Source organism: Malassezia japonica, chromosome 3 (genome assembly GCF_029542785.1).
Source record: "Malassezia japonica chromosome 3, complete sequence".
NCBI classification, from domain to species: domain Eukaryota; kingdom Fungi; phylum Basidiomycota; class Malasseziomycetes; order Malasseziales; family Malasseziaceae; genus Malassezia; species Malassezia japonica.
In genome coordinates, this window is record NC_083372.1 from 622404 (window position 1) to 641045 (window position 18642).

General features: G+C 63.1%; 6 protein-coding genes across 6 annotated transcripts; 4 read left to right on the top strand and 2 right to left on the bottom strand.

Annotated features, from left to right (window-relative positions):
• Nucleotides 1–85: 85 nt before the first annotated feature.
• Nucleotides 86–9787, top strand: VPS13 (Vacuolar protein sorting-associated protein 13; the record flags this gene model as incomplete). Its single annotated transcript, XM_060266118.1, has 2 exons — nucleotides 86–9621; nucleotides 9646–9787. The coding sequence occupies 2 exons, from the start codon at nucleotides 86–88 to the stop codon at nucleotides 9785–9787; spliced, it is 9678 nt and encodes a 3225-aa protein (XP_060122101.1).
• Nucleotides 9788–10010: 223 nt separating this feature from the next.
• On the top strand, nucleotides 10011–11362 carry HAP2 (Transcriptional activator; the record flags this gene model as incomplete). Its single annotated transcript, XM_060266119.1, has 2 exons — nucleotides 10011–10025; nucleotides 10049–11362. 2 exons carry the CDS (start codon nucleotides 10011–10013, stop codon nucleotides 11360–11362), a joined length of 1329 nt encoding a protein of 442 aa, XP_060122102.1.
• A 40-nt stretch (nucleotides 11363–11402) lies between these two features.
• MJAP1_002176 (uncharacterized protein) lies at nucleotides 11403–12134 on the top strand (the record flags this gene model as incomplete). Its single annotated transcript, XM_060266120.1, has 2 exons — nucleotides 11403–11425; nucleotides 11459–12134. The coding sequence occupies 2 exons, from the start codon at nucleotides 11403–11405 to the stop codon at nucleotides 12132–12134; spliced, it is 699 nt and encodes a 232-aa protein (XP_060122103.1).
• Nucleotides 12135–12149: 15 nt separating this feature from the next.
• Nucleotides 12150–16528, bottom strand: MJAP1_002177 (uncharacterized protein; the record flags this gene model as incomplete). The annotated part of the gene is made up of 3 exons (XM_060266121.1): nucleotides 12150–12388; nucleotides 12411–12808; nucleotides 12831–16528. 3 exons carry the CDS (start codon nucleotides 16526–16528, stop codon nucleotides 12150–12152), a joined length of 4335 nt encoding a protein of 1444 aa, XP_060122104.1.
• A 47-nt stretch (nucleotides 16529–16575) lies between these two features.
• Nucleotides 16576–17337, bottom strand: LEA1 (U2 snRNP complex subunit; the record flags this gene model as incomplete). Its single annotated transcript, XM_060266122.1, has 1 exon — nucleotides 16576–17337. The coding sequence occupies one exon, from the start codon at nucleotides 17335–17337 to the stop codon at nucleotides 16576–16578; it is 762 nt and encodes a 253-aa protein (XP_060122105.1).
• Nucleotides 17338–17422: 85 nt separating this feature from the next.
• On the top strand, nucleotides 17423–18622 carry CDC3 (Cell division control protein 3; the record flags this gene model as incomplete). Its single annotated transcript, XM_060266123.1, has 1 exon — nucleotides 17423–18622. The coding sequence occupies one exon, from the start codon at nucleotides 17423–17425 to the stop codon at nucleotides 18620–18622; it is 1200 nt and encodes a 399-aa protein (XP_060122106.1).
• Between the last annotated feature and the right edge of the window lie 20 nt (nucleotides 18623–18642).

Genomic DNA, 18642 nt, shown 5'->3' on the forward strand with positions numbered 1-18642 from the left:
CGCGGGACATTGTATCGACTTTGGGTGTAGAGTGCTAGTCTACTGCGACATACAAGGCACGTAACGTACGTCACCTCTAGCCACCATGTTGGAGGGCGTGCTGGCTACGGTCTTGAATACCTTTTTGTCCGCCTATGTGGACAATCTGAATACCAGCCAACTCAATGTCGGGATCTGGAGCGGTGATGTAAAGCTCAAGAATCTTCGACTGAAGCGCACAGCGCTGGACAAATTCCGCCTCCCGGTCGACGTGAAGGAGGGCTACTTGGGCCAGCTCACGCTGTATATCCCATGGTCCAATCTCAAAGGAAAGCCGGTACGCGTCCTTGTCGAGAACGTGTCGCTGCTCGCTGCGCCGCGCGTGACGAGTGTTGAGGTCGATGAGGAGGAGGAAGAGGAGCGCGCGCAAGCCCTGAAGCAGGCCAAGCTTCAGGAGGCCGAGTTACTCGCCCAGGGCCTGCCCAACAAAGGCGACGACAAGCAGGCCGAGTCGTTCATTTCTTCGCTCGTTACCAAGATCGTGGACAACGTGCAGATTACAGTGCGCAATATCCATGTGCGCTACGAGGACTCGATCTCGAATCCCCAGTTCCCTTTCTCGATCGGTCTCACGCTTGCCGAACTCTCGGCGGTGTCCACCGACGAGAACTGGGAGCCGACCTTTGTGACGAACAGCGCTTTTGGGATTCATAAGCTCGCACGGCTCGACTCGCTGTCGATGTACTGGAACACGGATACGCAGTTCCTCTCGACGAGCAATCCAGAGGAGCTGCAGGAGAAGCTCAATGCTCTGATTCCGACCAAGGACCAGGTGCCGGAGCACCAGTACATCCTCGAGCCAGTGTCGGGTGCAGGCAAGCTCATCATGCGCCGCAATGCGACCAAGGATCAGCCTGCGATGGACGCCCAGCTCGCGTTCGACCAGATCGGTTTCACGCTCGACGACGAACAGTACAGGGATGGCCTATGCGTCGTGGACCTCTTTCATTTCTACACGCGCCAGGCGCAGTACCGCAGTTTCCGCCCAACGGCTGCCGAGATTGAGAAGAACAAGCCCCAGGCGCTATTCAAGTTTGCCGCGCGCGCGATTGCCAACGAGGTGCATCAGAAGCGCCGCGTATGGACATGGGACTACTTCAAGGAGCGTCGCGACGCTCGCCAAGAGTATATCAAGCTGTTCAAGGAAGTCGAGGAGCGAAAGGCGGCTGCCAAGTCCAACCAAGCGCCGTCCGAGGCATCAAATGCGCTCAAGCTCCTCGAGAACAAACTCGAGTACCGCGACATCCGCCTTTACCGCTCCATTGCGCGCCGCGAGATGCGCAAGGAACGCGCGCAGAAGGAGGCGGAAAAAGCGCCCGCCAAGGACCAGCTCGCCGAATCAGGCGAGGCACAGGCGCAGCCGGCGCCGTCGCGCGGCTGGTTCGGCTGGATTTGGGGCTCCAGCGGCGAAAATACAAACAAGGAAGCGGACCAAGGCACGACGCTCAACACCGAGCAGCGGAAAGAGCTGTACGATGCTATTGAATGGGACGAGACGACGGGTACCTCGCTCTTGATGCAGCTCGACGATCTGCCGCCGGAAGCTGTGAAAATGCACGTCACTGCGAAGCTGAATCGCGGCTTTCTCCAGCTGCGTGACCACACGACAAAGCACAACATCTTGTCGCTCATCTTTGACACGCTCCAGGGCGAGGTAAACCAGCGGGCGAACAACTTTGACGTCTCGGCCTCGCTCGGAGCACTCTGCGTCATGGACGGCACTTCGGCGCACTCCAAGTACCCCCAGATCGTGCATGTCAAGGGCGAGGACGAAGGCGAGCTCAGCTCGACGGAGCTCACAGACCAGATGCAAAAGGAGAGCGATCCCTCGAATCCCTTCTTTTTCATTCAGTTTGAGCACAACCCGCTCGACGGCCGTGCGGACAATGCACTGAAACTCACGATGCGCTCGATGGAGATCATCTATCACCGCTCGTACGTTGAGTCAGTGATGCGCTTCTTCAAGCCGCCCGACAGCGAGCTCGAGCTGATTGGCGCGCTGCTCGACGTGGCGAGCGAGACGCTCGAAGGGATTCGGAAGGAGACGCGTATCGGTCTGGAGAATGCCCTCGAGAACCACAAGACGGTCGACGTCTCGCTGGATGTCCAGGCGCCGATCATTGTCTTGCCGGAAGACGTCACGACGCGCGACTCGCAGCATGTCGTCTTGGATGCCGGCCACGTTGCTGTCCGTTCGCTCCTGGCCGATCCGCAGGCTCTGAATGCGATCCGTGCCAAGCACAGCCGGCAGTACACCGACGAGGACTATCGTCAGCTCGAGGATATGATGTACGACCGGTACTTTATCAAGCTTGAGTCGGCGCAGCTCGTCCTGGGCGGCGACTACGACGCGAGTATGAAGAGCATCCAGGGCGAAAAGCACACCGATCTGCACCTTTTGGAGCGCATCAACCTCTCCTTTACGCTGCACAGCTCTATTCTGCCCCGCGCGCCGAACCTGACCAAGTGCAAGCTCACAGGTAACCTCCCGAACCTCAACATCCACTTCTCGGACCGCAAGTATCAGACGCTCATGCGGGTGATCGATGTCAGCATTCCGCACTTCGACGATGCAGGCACGAAGACAACCGCCGCACCGGCACCCCACAGTGATAACACGCCGTTTGACCTTGTGCAAGCGCGCCGTGAGCGCTTTGCCAAGCAGCTGCGTGGCGAAGAAGATGCGGCAGTCCTTGACGAGTACGGCAGCAGCGAGAGTGATACAAGCTCAGTGAGCGGAGACGTCGGCGATCAGTTCCACGAGTCGGAGGTGCGGTCGCCCGACAAGCTCGGCGCGCAGCAAAAGACATTCGAGTTCGCGCTGATTGTCGACAAGGTGCAAGGCACGATCAGCAAATCGTCGCTCGATCCCGCGCAGCCCGACCAGCTCTTGGTAGAGGCCGTCTTCCAGCACTTCCGCCTCGGCGTGTCGGTGCTGCCGTACCAGCTTCAGGTGGATGTCAACCTCGGGTCGCTAGATCTTGTCGACAAGATCGTGAAGCAGGCGCCCATGTTCCAACACATGATCACGTCGCGCTCTCTTGAGTCGATTACCGGCAAAGGGCCCGCGACCGAGGGTGTCGATGCACACGATCTCGTCTCGGTACGCTACGTGCAGGTTTCGAAAGAGTCGCCCGACTACCTCGAGGAGTACGACGGTATTGACCAGTCGATCCTCGTCGATCTCTCGACCATCAACCTCATGCTCACGCGCGTCACAGTGCTTGCCGTGTACGACTGGATCATGCTTACCTTTGTGCCGAAAAACAAGGAAGAGTCGCCCGAGAGCAAGGCGGTCGTCACGCACGAGCCCGAGGCTAAGACCGAGGATGCACAGCACAAGCTGCGCATCAAAGTCAAGCTGTCATCTATTCAGCTGCGCCTGAACGACGACGGCTCGCTGCTCAGCACGCTGACACTGTCGACGGCGGATATTGCGATCCTCCTCCGCCAAAACTCGATGCGTGTCGCGACGCGCCTCGGCTCCCTCTCGCTCAAGGACGAGCAGGAGCGTGTGCGTGCGAGCCCCGAGTTTGCGAATCTGTTATCGATCGAGGGCGAGGAGCTCGCCGACTTTGCGCTCGAAACGTTTGACGAGAATGACCCCAAGTACCCCGGCTACGACACCTCGCTCTGGCTGCGCTGTGGCGCGGTCAAGGTCGTGTTTGTGAGCGAAGCGGTGCGTGATCTGCTGTCCTTCTTTAGCCGGTTTGCACAGATGAAGGCCGTCTACGATGCCGCATCGTCTGCCGCATCGGCACAGGCGTCGCAGCTGCAGGCGTCGCAGAGCAAGGTCAAGTACGACATGCTCGTCAAGAGTCCGATCGTCCTGCTGCCGATGGACGTCGGCAAGCTTGATATGCTAACGGCGCATCTCGGTGAGCTGTACGTGCACAACGCATTTTCGAAGGTCGACCGTCGCCTGCAGATGTCGCTCGAGGCAGGCCTGCGCGAAATCCGCCTCGACTCACGCATCGTCACCGAAGGGAAGAGCAACGACTTGCGCATGCTTGACGATGTCCACATCGATGTGAACGTCACGCAGTCCGACCCGCTCCCCGCGGGCAAGAGCGAGGAGAAAGCAGACACGGCCAAGTCTAGTGCACACAAGGACGTGCCCAAGTCCAGTTCGCCCAAGGCCAAGTCGAGTGATGCGAAGGACTCTTCCGAGCCACCTGCACTGCACAAGGACTCGGACGCAGACTCCTCGTCCGACGAAGAAGAGCTGCCGGAGCCGACGTCGGAGACGGACCGCTCGCTGCGCCACCTGCAGTTCGCCGCGTCAATGTCCGACATCAACTTGACGCTGACGCAGCCGCAGTACGCGCTGGCGTTTGGTCTGCTGCGCGCGGCGCCGGGTGCCTTTAACCTCCCCAGCGACGAGCAGGAGCTGCCGGAAGGCGCTGCGCCGCTCATGCTGACTGGCCCCGAGGAGAAGGCCACTGCCGCCCAGGTCCAAGCGGCGGCGCAGCCTACGCCTGCGCCCGGCGTGCCGACGCTGGTACACGGCCACTTTTCCGTGCACAATGTCAACTTGGACCTCTTTGACGAGACGGCGACGACCACCGAGTCGCTCGAGAAGAGCAAGCTTTTCCGCTTCACGCTGAGCGAGACGTTGCTCAAGATGCACCAGCACCCCACGACCGGCCTGGAGGCCGAACTGAGTCTACAGACGTTCTCTGCGACCGATACGCGCCCCAGCCGTGAGACGCACTTCCGCGAGGTCATCCCTGCGATCTCGCACGACGGCAAGCAGTTCATCCTGAACTACACCGTGTCGCCGAACAACGATGCCCTGGCGATCGTGACGCTCGACAGCCCCAAGTTCATCTTTTCGCTGAGCCCTCTCTTTGCCTTGATCCAGTTTGTGACGAGTGGCATGGAGAGCGAGTCGAGCGGCGACGGCGACAGCGGCAAGAGTGCCACGGTTGCGCCGTCTGGAATGACACGTCGCAGCTCGCGCGCACCGTCGCCGCCTGCGGCTGAAGAGGCGCCGAGCAGCTCGTTGGCATTCCGTGTGAACATTGTCGAGCCTCGCATCATCCTGCTCTCGTCGCCAGAGCGTGCTGACTCGGAGGCGATTGTGCTGCTGGTGCGCCAGGTTGTCATCTCGAAGCAGACCGTGCTCGTCCTTTCCGTGACGCAGCTTGGCATCTTTGTCTGGCGCATGAATGCGCCGAAAGACCGTCAGCGTCTGCTGAACAATGTCGACGTGTCGCTCTCGATGGACTCGCGCATCACTGCTTCGGGCCCCATTACGAGCATCGAGGTCGAGGTCGAGCCGCTGCTTGTGCGCCTCACGCGCTCGGATATTATGCTGATCTCGAGCGTGGCCTCGAACGCGATTGCACTCTCGGCACAGTCGAACGATGAGTCGGCGCCCAAGACGGTGCAAACCGCGGGCGCTACGCACGCCTCGACAATCACGCAAGACGTATCGACGGAGCCTGCCTCGGACGAGCCGGAAGCGGAGGTTGAGACGGATGCGAATGCGCAGCTGCTTGCGACGCGTGAAGAACTCGTCGTGCACATTGCCGGCGTGCAAGTCATGCTGATCAGCGAAGCGCACATGCTCCCGATCCTTGACCTGCGTCTGAACGCGTGTGACGTCAACATTATCGATTGGTCGGCCGATCTGCGCGTTCACTCGACGTGGAACCTGTGGCTGAACAACTTCAATCTTTCGTCGTCGTACTGGGAGCCACTGCTCGAGCCATGGGTGCTGGATATCCGCTACGAGAAGCACACGGCGCCCCCCAGCTCGACCTTTACGCTCTCGTCGGAGCGCCGCCTAGAGGTGAATGTTGCTGCAACGATGGTCGAAACGACCAACAACATGCTGCAGCTCCTCGACAAGGACAACAACCTCCGCGAGGACGTGCGGCACATGGCGCCTTTCCGCATCCGCAACCGCACCGGCTACAAGCTGAGCGTCTGGTCGGAGCAGGACGCCTCTGCGCCGGCCACCCGTGCCGGTGCGCATCGCATCGACGACGGCCGCGAAATTCCGTGGGTCTTCGGCGACTGGAAGTCGCTGCGTGAAAACCCGCTGGAAGTGTCGTACAACCGCCTCGGCGTGCACATTGATGACATGCCCTGGGAGCGCGTGCGCCATGTAAACGTCGACCGTGAAGGCGAGTTTATCATGACGCTGCGTCCCAAGCTGAACAAGGTGAGCCACCGCCTGCTGTGCGACGTGACGCTGGAGAACAACGTCAAGATCATCACCTTCCGCTCGACCTTCCGCGTGGACAATCGCGCGCTGATCCCCATCGAAATCGGTGTCGTGAACGAGGATGGCGAGGTGGGCGAGACGATTCTCCGCATTGCGCCCGGCACGGACAATGCGCTGCCGATCTGCGAGGCGTACTACTCCAAGGTGCGCATCCGCCCAGACCCCGGCTTTGGCTACAACTGGTCGACGCACGCGATCGGTTGGCAGGAGCTCATGTACTCCTCGACGCACAAGTTCGAGTGCCCGGCGATGACCAAGGGCGAGGCGCCCTTCCTCTTCCAAGGCTTTGCGATTCGCGACTTGAAGAGTGCGTCGCAGCGCAACTACCCCAAGTTGACGCTCGCGCTGCGTGCCCCGGTCGAAGTCGAGAATCTGCTGCCGTTCGACGTGCAGTACCGCCTCTTTGACAAGAACCTCAACCACAACTGGTCGAGCTTCTTGCGCAAGGGTGGCGTGTCGCCCGTGCATGTCGTCCAGCTCGAGCATCTCTTGTTGCTGAGCATCGAGCTTGAAAACTCGCCGTACTCCCCCAGCGAGTTTGCAATCATTGCGTCGGACAACCCCGACGACTTCCAGGTGGAGCATGTCTTGTCGCTGGCGGACAAGTCGAACCTCAAACTCGACTTGCGGCTGCACTACCACACCTTCCCCGAGTCGGGTGGTGCATTCAAGGTGCAGATCTACGCGCCGTACATCTTCCTCAACCAGAGTCAGCTGCCGGTGGCGATCAAGGCACGCCCTTGGGCGGGCCACACCCGTCAGATCGCCGGTCAGGAGGTCGGCAAAGGCGACGAGCCGACGGGCCCTGCCGTCTGCAAGCCCTTCCTCCTGTCGCGCTTCCAAGAGCGCCGCAACCGCTTCGTGGTGCGCGTTGGCGACTCGGTGTGGTCGAAGCCGCTGTCGTTTGACGTGATCGGTTCGGAAGTCGAAGTGACCATCCAGTCGTCCAACGGCGACCGCGAAGCGCACTTTGGTCTCAATGTCGAGGACGGTCTGGGCAAGTTCAAGCTGTCCAAGGTGATCAAGCTCACGCCGCGTTACATGGTGCACAACTATCTCTCTGAGCCCATCCAGCTCGCCGAGTCGGTCGGTGGCGAGCACTTTGAGGTCGCGCCCGGCAAGCTGCTGCCCCTTCACTGGCTGCATGTGAACTCGACCAAGCATGCCAAGTTCAAGTACGCCGACAAGGAGGCCGCGTGGACCGCGCCGTTCAGCATCGACAACATTGGCAATGTCTTTTTGCGTGCTGCGCGTCCCGGTTCGCCACAGCACCTGATCCTTGTGGAAGTGCAGATGAACGGACCGGTGATCTTTATCCAGGTGCGTCTCGCTACCGGCCCGTGGCCATTCCTGCTGCGCAACGAAACCGAACACACGGTGACGTTTATGCAGAGCTCGGTGGCCGGCGACAATGCGCGCTCGCGCCGCGCGGTCGAGCGCGACGAAGGCCCCGATGCCTCGCTGAAGCGCTACGTGCTCAAGCCGCGCAGCAAGATGAAGTACGCCTGGGACTACCCTGCGGACCCCGACAAGTACATACGCCTTGTGATCAACGGCCGCGAGCGTGTGATCAACATCCTCGAGATCGGTTCGCTGCTTCCCTTCCGCTTCCCCAGTGCCGAAGGCAGCAGCACGAGCGTTGTCTCGCTCGATGTGCGTGCGGATGGCGAGGCGCAAACGCTCGTCATCTCCGACTATTCCGAGTCGCAGAGCAACTTTAAGCTCACGCAGAATGCCGCGCGCAACGACAACCGTGACGCTGGCTTTGAGGCGGTGGATGTTGACACGACCATTGTCTTTGCATTCAAGATCCAGCTTGCTGGTGTTGGTGTGTCGCTCATCTCGAGCAAGGTGGTGGAGATTGCGTACTGTACCTTCCGTGGCCTTGAGCTGACCTACTCTGAGTCGCAAGTGACCACAGCAGTGAATGTGATCTGCAAGTGGATCCAGATCGACAACCAGATGTACGGCAGCATCTTCCCGATTGTGCTCTACCCCACGGTCGTGCCCAAGGATGGCAAAGAGCTCGACGTGCACCCCACGCTGCAAGCCAGTGTGATCCGTCTGAAAGACGAGACGCACGGTGTGCAGCACATCAAGTACGCCTCGGTCCTCCTTCAGGAGCTTACGACGGAGCTCGACGAAAACTTCCTGTTTGCCGTGTACGACTTTGTGCGTTTCAGCAGCTCTATTTCTGCGCGCAGCTCGGACGAGACCGAGTACATCGAGCACGCCGACGACATCCCCGAGCCGACAGACGCGGTGGTGCGCCAGGACGAGATCTACATTGAGATTTTGCATTTGCAGCCCATCGCGTTGAACTTGTCGTTTATGGCCACGGACCGTGTGGACGTGGACGACACGGAGAGTTCGCGTACGCTCTTCCTCTTCATCTTCAATGCGTTGACGATGGCGCTTGGCAATGTGAACGAGGCGCCTGTGCGCCTCAATGCGCTCGTCATTGAAAACGTGCGTGTTTCCATGTCGGTGCTGCAGCAGCGCGTTGCGTACCACTACGGCCAAGAGTTCCTCTTCCAAGTGCACCGTATCCTTGGCTCTGCCGACTTCCTCGGCAACCCTGTCGGTCTCTTTAACAATGTGAGCTCCGGCGTGGCGGACATCTTCTACGAGCCCTACTATGGTCTTGTGATGCACGGCAACCGCGAGTTGGGCTTCGGCATTGCGCGTGGTGCGAGTAATTTTGTGAAGAAGACCGTCTTTGGTGTGAGCGACAGTGTGTCGAAGCTCACTGGCTCCATCTCCAAAGGTCTCGCCGCCGTGACGATGGACCGCGAGTTCCAGAACCGCTGGCGCGTGACGCACATGCGCAACAAGCCGCGCCATGCTCTGTACGGCATCACGACCGGTGCGAACTCGCTCTTTACGAGTGTCACGAGCGGTATCGAGGGCCTTGCGCTGCGTCCCCTCGAAGGCGCAGAACAGAATGGCGCATCCGGCTTTGTGCAGGGCATTGGCCGTGGCTTGGTCGGTGCGATCACCAAGCCCGCTGCCGGTTTCTTTGACATGGCGAGCAATGTGACCGAGGGTCTGCGAAACACGACGCTGGTCTTTGAGCAGAACGACATTGACCGCGTGCGTCTCCCCCGCTACATTGCCGGCGACCGCATTATCCGGCCCTATTCCGAGCGCGAGGCGCTCGGCCAGATGTGGCTGTACAATCTGGACCAGGGCCGCGTGATGCAGGACCATTATATTGCACACGTTGATACCCCCGGCCCCGCCGGTGGATCGACGATCATGCTCACCGAGCACCGTATTCTCTACATTCGCACGGCCAAGCTGAAAGTGCTGTGGGAGGTCGTTTGGCCCGACCTTTCTACGATTTCGTACGTCTACCATGCTAACCCCAGACTCGAAAGCAGTGGCATTTCGCTCGTGCTCCGTGGCGGTGTCATGGGCCCTTTCCTTCCTATTTCGGAAGCGAGTACGCGCCTGTGGCTCTTTAAGCAAATCTCGGGCGTGGTCCAAAAGTACAATACCGCCCACGCGTAGTATCACGTGAATAGTGTAGGTGCGTTTCTTGCCACCAGCGCGTCGCGGGAAGACCAATAGGGCTTTGCGCCACGCCGTCGTACAGCCACGCGTGCGCGATCGAGAGAAGATGTCTGACGCGCAAGGCGGTAATGCACTTGGGTCCGCCTCAGCGTTGGGATCCGGGTTTCCATTGGGGTCTATCCTTGGTGGCCCTGGCCTGCGCCAAGGCGACTCAAACGCTATGTACTATCCCCAGGTATGTTTTTTGCCCTGACCCAGAACGCACACACCTTCTACCCAGGTCACCATCCGCAGCCTGGGTCGCCTCCGGCTCGCGGTCCACAGGGGGGAGAGGGTGGCCCCTACCCTAATGGTAACCTTGTACCCTATCTTAACCAGCACTCGGGCGACGCAGGCGATATGGGCGCCAGTGCCCCGCAGCTGGATGCGTTCTATATTCAGCAGCCGCCAGGCTCCTTTGCCGTGCCGCTCGACGTGCCTGACGTGAACGCATACGGGCATCCGCCGGGCGCATTGCCACCTGGCATTCCTATGCGTGGTCCGCCCAACATGGCGAATTGGGGCGCACCGTCACGCCAGTCGCCCGCCTCGGCCGGTCCGCACGACGGCCCGCACGACGAGGCCGAGATGCTGCACGGTGCCCATGGCTATCCCCCCGCTCTGGGCGATGCACAGGCCCGCAATATGGCGCAGCCCATGTACGGCCGCGGAAACGAGGCGCACCGTCAAATGCTGATGGAGCAAGAGGCCGCTGCGCGGGGCGCGCGGGGCGCGCCGCTTCCGAAGCGGCGACGCACGAGCCCGATGCCGTTTGGCGAGTCCAACGCAGACCTCTTGTCACGTTTCCGCGGCGCGCCCCAAGGCGTGCGTGGTGGGCCCGGTGCGCCGCCAAACGCACGGATGGGCCGCCGCGATGTCGACGGTGCGCACGACCCTTCCGGCCTGTCGGAGCTGCTGCCCGGTGCGGAGGAGGGCGGTGCGCCGTCGGGTGACCTGGCCTCGTGGATTTTGGGGCCGGACGAGCAGCAGCGCAACGCGCACTTTGCGATGCCTGATGCTGCGGCGTACTACCGCCAGAACAGCATGGGCCAGCCACAAGGGATCCGCCTGGATATGCCCGGCCTCGCGCAGGGCAACCAGGCGATGGATCCGAGCAAGGGCTTGACGCCGTTGCGTTCGCATGCGCCCAACTCTGACGACGAACCGCTCTATGTGAACGCGAAGCAGTACCAGCGCATCTTGAAACGCCGCGTTGCGCGTGCGCGTATGGAAGAAAAGCGCCGCCAGATGTGGCTCATTGCGCTCAAGCAGCGCGAAGGCCAAAAGAACGGCGGCAATGCGGACTTGTCGGAGGAGTGGGTCTCGGGCTTGCTGGCACTCGACGAGGAGGCCAAGAAGCCTTACTTGCACGAATCGCGTCATAAACACGCGATGCGACGTCCGCGCGGACCGGGTGGACGCTTCCTCACCACCGAGGAGATCCGCAAGCGCGACGACGAAGAGGCCGCGCGCAAGGCCCAGGAGGAGGCCGCCGCCCCGAGCGCCGACGCGCCCGCGGACGAAACGTCGTAGCCACGTGGCATGTACTTTTGTATCTTAGTGTCTGTGCGCCATGCTCCCTACCGCCCTCGCTGCGTGTGCGGGGGCGCTGTACGGGGCCCATAGAAGGCGGAAGACGATCGACTATCGCGCATTCCCAAAAGAGATCCAGTGTGAGATCCTCGCGTGGCTCGTCGCGCCGGATGCCGAGGCACAGGCTCACTATGGCCTCGGCTCCCTCACCTTATCGCGCACGCACTACCGCGCGCTGGCGCCGGCCGCGTACCATACTCTGTATATCCGATCGCTCTCGGCGCTCCACCGATTGCGCCATACGCTGGTGCTGCGGCGGCCCGAGCTCGCGGGCTACGTGCGGTGCGTGCACCTCGTCCGGCTGCCCGAGGCTGCGGCCCTCGGCGTGGAGCACCTGTTGCTCGCCCTCCCCAACCTCGACGAGCTTGCGCTCGACGTGCCCTCGTGCGCGGCCGTGTGCCGCAGCACCGCCGACCGCCTCCAAGGGGGGGCCAAGCCCCGGCGCCTGCGCATCGCCGTGCCGAGCACCGAGGCGGCGATGGACGTGTCCGGCACCTTGCTCACTTTTGCGATGCTGGGGCGGATGCACACGCTGCACGTCGCGGCCGCGCCGCAGGCAGCCGTCACGCTCGTGCAGCGCCTCGGTGCGTGCGGCGCGGCGCTGAAGCACCTGCACCTCGCCCTCGATGCACCGCCCGAAGACGCGTTGCACGATGCGCTCGCGCATCTGCAGGCGCAGCGCACGCTGCACATCTCGATCGAGGCAGCATAGATACCCTATTCTACATTACGCTGCACGCAGTGCGACGGCACGCAGCGTCGCTAGCGATACATCAAATGACGGCGAGATGGGCACGGGCGTGTGCAGCAGCAGTGCGGCGCGGTCCGCGTAGAGGTACACGGGCAGGAGCACGCCGCCCTCTTCCGCAGGCGCCCAGCGCAGGGCACAGCGCGACACGACGCTCGTCTCGCCGCTATTCAGGTCAAAGCCCACAGGCTCGTACACGGCTCCGTCCAGCAAGAGGTCTGGGTCAGGAAGGACACGCACCTTGGATCGGATAGACGCCAGGTGCGCTGCGCGGCCCGAGCTGCACCACGAGCTGCAGCTGCTCGAGACTCGTCTGCATCGCACGCGCCGCCGCCTGGCGCGTCGCCGTGAGGTACGCCGACGCGGAAAAGAGATGGTGCAGCGCGACACGGGGAGGGGGTGTGCCAGCCTGTGCCAGGCGCGCAGCTAGGTCCACGATCCACGCACCGAGGCCCATGCCGCGCGGCGTCGCGTACGTCTGCCACGCCGCCGGGATGCGGTCCTGGGCAATGCACTGGACGCATGCTGCGGCCTCGTTCGTGCGCTTTCCACCGTCGACCGCGTCGCAGACGGCTTGGAGCTGCGTGCGGACAGTGTGCAAGAGAGCCGCACCGAGCGACTGCTCGCGGTGCCAAAAGCTGGGTAAGTAGAGCGACGTACAAGCCCAGTCCTTCGTCCTCGGGGCGCCCGTGGCCGACATCCACAGGGAGCACGCCGAGCCACTCGGCCGCCCGCGCGGCCGCCGCGGAAAACTCGGCGAGCGGCGCCTCGGCCGTCTCGCGCTGGTCCTGGTGCAGCGCGGCGAGGCGGCCGAGGGCCGACTGCGCACGCGCCGCCGCGACGCTGCGCTCGGCCGCAGGCGCGAGCAGCAGCCACTCGACGGGCTGCGGCTCCATCAGCGCCTGGGCCCACGCGACAAACTGCTCGACACGCGTCCCGTCCGGCGCGGCCAACGGCACGCTGTCGTCCGGCGCAAGCACGAATCCGTCGTCAAACGCCGCAGGGACAAACAGGCGGTCGACGAGCGCGTCGAGCATCGCGCGGTCTGGTGCGTGGTCGAGCTTGGCGCCGTACACGTACTCTTTGAGGAGCGTACGCACTGCGTCCCACGGCAGGTGTGCAGGGTCGAGGTGCGCTTTCGTGCCGGCCGCATGCGCGGTCCACGTATCCACCACGTCGAGCGCCGCCAAAAAGTCGGCGTCGTGGAACTCGTACGTAGACGTCCATCCGAGCGGGACGTACCTGCGGCGCTCGACTGCGACCGCATGTAGATAGCTCACGAGGAAGTAGAGACGCGTGCGTTCCTGCGGCCCCGCCGGCTGCGTGCGCTGCGCTAGCATACGCAGGCACGCGACCAGCGCCGACTTGACCCCGGCAGGCGGCTCGTGGATCAGCACATGGGCATGCCGCAGCGCGGCAGGCGGCAGGCGCGTACTCAGCTCGCACGTCACAAACACACGCGTCGACGCATGAGGGTGCAGCGCAGTGAGGCGCGGCACGAGCTGCGCAAGCCACGCGAGCGCGAGGTGCGCGTTCTTTACGAGCACCCACTGCCCGGTGCGCGCCGCGGTCGCCAGGGCCCGGTCCGCAGCCGCGGTGGCTTCGGGCGCACCGAGCGCCACTTCGGCGCACGACACACGCTCGGCCGCGGCCAGCGCCTCGACACGCCCGCTCGCGTCGTGGCCGGGCATGCTGCAAAGGAGAAGCGGGGTGTGTGCGTGCGTGCCTGTTGCAAGACTCGCGAGGCTCGGCGCGTCTTCCTCCAGCAGAGGCGCGCCGAGGATCTCTTGGAGTCCGCGCGAAATAGCCGGCACCGCGCGGTCGGGCCGCACGATGCGCACGGCAATCGCGCGGCGCACCGCGCCTTCGTCGAGCGGCGCGGCGTCGGCTTCCGGTGCGGGCAGCGCGCTGTATGCGTCCCATGCTTCTTTGTGCTGCGTGCGGTCGAGGTCGATGCGGCGCACGCACGGCGCATCGCCGAGCGCCGGCTGCAGGAGCACCTCGAGCTCCGTGTCGTCGCTCTTGACCTGGCACAGGCGCGCGGCGAGCACGAGGTGGTCTTCATGGAGCAGCGACGGTGCTGTTGCGCGGTACACGTCCTGGAAGAGCGTCTCGTGGAGCTGGGCGAGGCGCGCATCGGGCGCGTCACCGTGCGCTTTCGCAAGCACCTGGTCAAAGAGCGCCCAGAAGAAGCCGAGGTCCCACTGGTAGTAGGGCTGCAGCACCTGCATGTCCTGCAGCACAAAGTACACGGCACTCGCCGCCTCGGCAAGCGGCTCGTAGACTTGCGTGACGTGCTGCACATGGCTCGCGACCTGCTCGATACCCGCAGCCTTGGCCTGCACTTCCTCCGCCTCGCCTTTGAGCGTCTCGAGCGTGGCGACGATGGTGTCGCTCTCGAGCAAGTTGCCTTGGGCATCGTTGAGTGCCGCAAGGAGCGCACGTTCGAGGTGCTGCAGACGCCGCTGGAACTCGCCTTGGGCGCGTGCGACGTCCGTCCGCTGCGCCTCGACGTCGGGGCGTTCCGCGTGGAGAATACGCTGGAGCGCCTGGCTCTGTAGGCTCTTGCGTGTCGTGGTAAAGTTGACCATCTGCACGCGGCAAAAGAGGTGCGGCGGCAGCGCAATATTTGCATCGCGCGTCGTGAGAAACAGGCGAAAGGTCGGCGCACAGTCGACGTCCTGCTGCGCGACACGCACGAGCACACGGCCGCCCGTCCGCCGACGCTCCTGCTTGAGCACCGGCAAGAGGACGGGGTCGAGGTGCTCGGCATCCGTCAAGAGGAGCGGCGTGCCGAAACGCAAGGCGCTCTCGAGCACCTTGACAAAGCCCGCATCCAGACAACTTGCCGACGCGAGCTTCTCGTCGCGAAAGCGGCGCTCGAGGTAGGTGCCTGCATCGCCCGTCGGGTCGATCAGCAAGGGGTACCGCGTGCAGTGCTCCATAATCACGGCATTGTCCATCGCCAACGCGTCGCTGGGTAGACCGTGTGCGATCCACGCGGCCTGGGTATCTGCCGAGACGAGCATGTCGCGCACGCTGAGCGCCGGGCGGTGTGGGATGCCGCCGTCGCGCAGCATACGCTGCCACTCCTCCCAGAGCGTCTCGCGCATCGCCTGGTCAAAGTAGCCCGCATAGGCAATCAGCGCAGAGCACAGGAGCACGTCGCCGACGAGCGTCTGGACGTGTGCGTCAAACTCGGCACGCCCCGTCTCCCAGCGCGCCTTTTCCGCCTCGAGGCCGGCAAGGAGGCGCACAGAGCGCTCGACACGTTGGCCGACGCGCTCCATCTCGCTCTTCATCGCCTGAATCTCGCTAATGAGCGTCGCGTACTCGGCCTTGTACGCCGCAATGCTCTCCTCGAGCTGCGCGACAGCGGCGGCGGCGGCGGCCGCATTCTCTTTCGTCTCGCTCGCGCGCGATTCGACCGATGCGACCTGCGCACGCAGCGGTGCGACGCGCTCGAGGATCTCGGCATAGTGCACCTGGGCCATGACCCACAGCGCCAGCGGCCCGCACGCCTTGCTTGCGTGCTGAATCGTGTCGTAATTGTACTCGTCGCGGCTCAAGTAATCGCGCCGCAAACGTTCGCAGGTGCTGCGCGAGAGCGCCTGCTCGGTGTCGAGGCGCACGACGCTCGCGATAAAGTCGTCGCGCCGCAAGATGCCTTGCACCGATTTCCAGCCGTCAATGTGGTGGCCGAGCAGAATACACACCGACTCCATCGTGCTCTTGACTGCCGCAGGGGGATTCGCCATCGAGCGCACTTCGGTCAGGTGCGGCTTCTTGATGTTGCTCACGGCCGCCTGGGCCTCGAGCACCGCAGGCTCGGCCTCGGCGAGCTGCTGCAGGACCGCGTCGCGCTGGTGTGCGACGTCGGCCTCCTGCTCCTGGAGCGAGGCGCGCAGGGCAAGCGACGCCTCGCGCTGCGACTCGGCCGCCTGCTGGTTGTGCACCATGCGCTGCAGGCGCTCGTTGGCCTCTGCGTTCATCTGCTCGAGGCGCTGGCGCTTCGAGCCGAGCGACGCTTGGAGCGCCTCGACTTCGGTCACGGTATCCGCCAGGCGGTCGAGACCCACGAGCCGAAACCGCTGCTGGTCCTCGAGCGCCTCGCGCTGCGCGCTGAGGATCGCGCCGAAGCTATGGATCTGCGCGAGGAGCTGCTGCGGCGACCGCGAAAACGCACGGCCGTGCAAATGTGCGCACCGCTCGCCTTGTGCGTACGCGGCGAGGTGCATCGCGACCATCGTCTCGACCACTGCATCGCGGTGCGTTCCGAGGTCGTGCGCCGCGGTGAGCTGCGCCGCGACCGTGCGGCACGCGTCCGCCGACCAGTCGCCGATCAGCGCGTCGTCCATCGGTCGTCGACGCGTCGTGCCACGTGGCAACTATGGGGTATGGGACACTACGCGTCGGCGTCGGGGACGTAGCCAAGCTTTAGGCGCTCTTCGAGCTTGCGAATCTCATCGAGCGACTCGCTCTTTTCAATCGCATCGTGGATCGCCTGGCGCTCCTTGGCCGAGAGAAGGCGGCCGGCGGCGCCGGCGACTGGCGCGCCCGGCTCGAATGAGTGCGACTTGGTGCTTGGTGCGGCCGGTGCATCGGAGCCCGAGAGGCGCACGGCAAGCTCCGACGGGCGTCCCTCGGGCGTCTCCATAAGCCGGCGGGCATGGTCGCGTTCCTGGGTCAATAAAAAAAAGAAAAAACGCACCTTGTCCGTAACACGTTTGTAGTCGAGCACGCGCACGCTCGGCACGCGCCAGATCACAAACTCGCGGTAGTGCTTCTCGCGCGTGATAGGGTTCCCCATGAGCGAGAGGTACTCGAGGTGCCGGAGCTTGCGCAGCGGCACGACCTGGCGGAGGTCCTGGAGCGCGTTGTTCGTCAGCACAAGTGTATGCAGAAACGGCAGAGACCGCGCGACATTCTCGTCGATGCGCGACACGAGGTTATTCGAGAGGATCAGGTGCTTGAGGCGCACCAGGCGCGGGAGGTTCCCCACGTACTTGATTTCATTATCGGTAAAATCGAGCGCGTCGTTTTGGTCGCGCGTCACACCGAGGTTTTCAAGCACGACAATCTTTAGTCCACGCAAGTCCAGCTCGCGCTCTTTGAGCGGGTTCAGCGCCGAGTCGCTCTGCTTGAGCAGCTCCGCGGTGAGCTTCATCGTAGGCGAAGGAAGCCACGTGGCAGCTCACGTGATCGCGGGGCACGCCGTGCCGCGGCGGGCGCACTGCCTGGCGTGGACTGTGATGATGGCTGCTGCTACGCAACCCGCGGCTGCGACGATCCCGCGCAAGAAACTGACTAGCTATGTCGGCTTTGCGAACCTGCCGAATCAGGTGCACCGTAGCACTGTCCGCAAGGGCTTCACCTTCACCGTGATGGTGGTCGGCGAGACGGGCCTCGGCAAGTCGACCCTGATCAACACGCTCTTTAACACGAATCTCGTGCCGAGTGGTGAGGAGCGTCTCGCCAGCCGCGAGCCTGCGCAGACTGTTGGAATTGACACGATCAGTGCTGACATTGAGGAGAACGAAGTTCGCCTGCGCCTCAACATCATCGACACCCCCGGCTTTGGCGACTTTGTCAACAACGAGAATGCTTGGGAGCCGATTGTCCAGACCATCGAGGCGCGCTTCGACTCGTACCTCGAGCAGGAGAACAGGGTGAACCGCAGCAAGATTATCGACAACCGCGTGCACGCGCTCCTCTACTTTATCCAGCCGACCGGCCACGCGCTGCGCGCAATCGACCTCGAGTTCCTCTCGCGCCTGCACCAGCGTGTCAACGTGGTCCCGGTGATCGCCAAGTCGGACACGATGGACCCCAGCGAGGTGCAGAGGTTCAAGCAGCGGATACTCCGCGACCTCGAGTTCCACAACATCAAGACGGTGCAGCTTCCGATCGGCCCTTACGACGACGAGGAGTCCATTGCCGAGATCGAAGAGATTCAGAGCAAGATTCCGTTTGCGATTGTCGGCTCGAACGACCTCGTCAAGACGCCGGACGGTCGCACGGTGCGTGGCCGCGCCTACCCGTGGGGCGTGATCGAGGTGGACAATGAGCATCACTCGGACTTTGTCAAGCTGCGCCAGATGCTCATCCGCACCAACATGGAAGACCTGCGCGAGCTCACCGACAAGGTGTACGAGGGCTACCGCACCCAAAAGCTCTTGTCGCTCGGCGTGAGCCAGGACGACTCCGTCTTCCAGCAGGTGAACCCCGGCGCAGCACAGGCCGAGGCCCGTGCCCTGCACGAGTCCAAGCTCGCCAAGATGGAGAACGAGATGAAGCTCGTCTTCCAGCGCAAGGTCGCCGAGAAGGAGGCGAAGCTCAAGCAGAGCGAAGAGGAGCTCTACGCGCGGCACCGCGAGATGCGCAACGCCCTCGACCAGCAGCGCCAGGAGCTCGAGGAGCGCAAGCGGCGAATCCAAAACAGCCTGCGCTAACCTCCACGTAGATTCGTAGA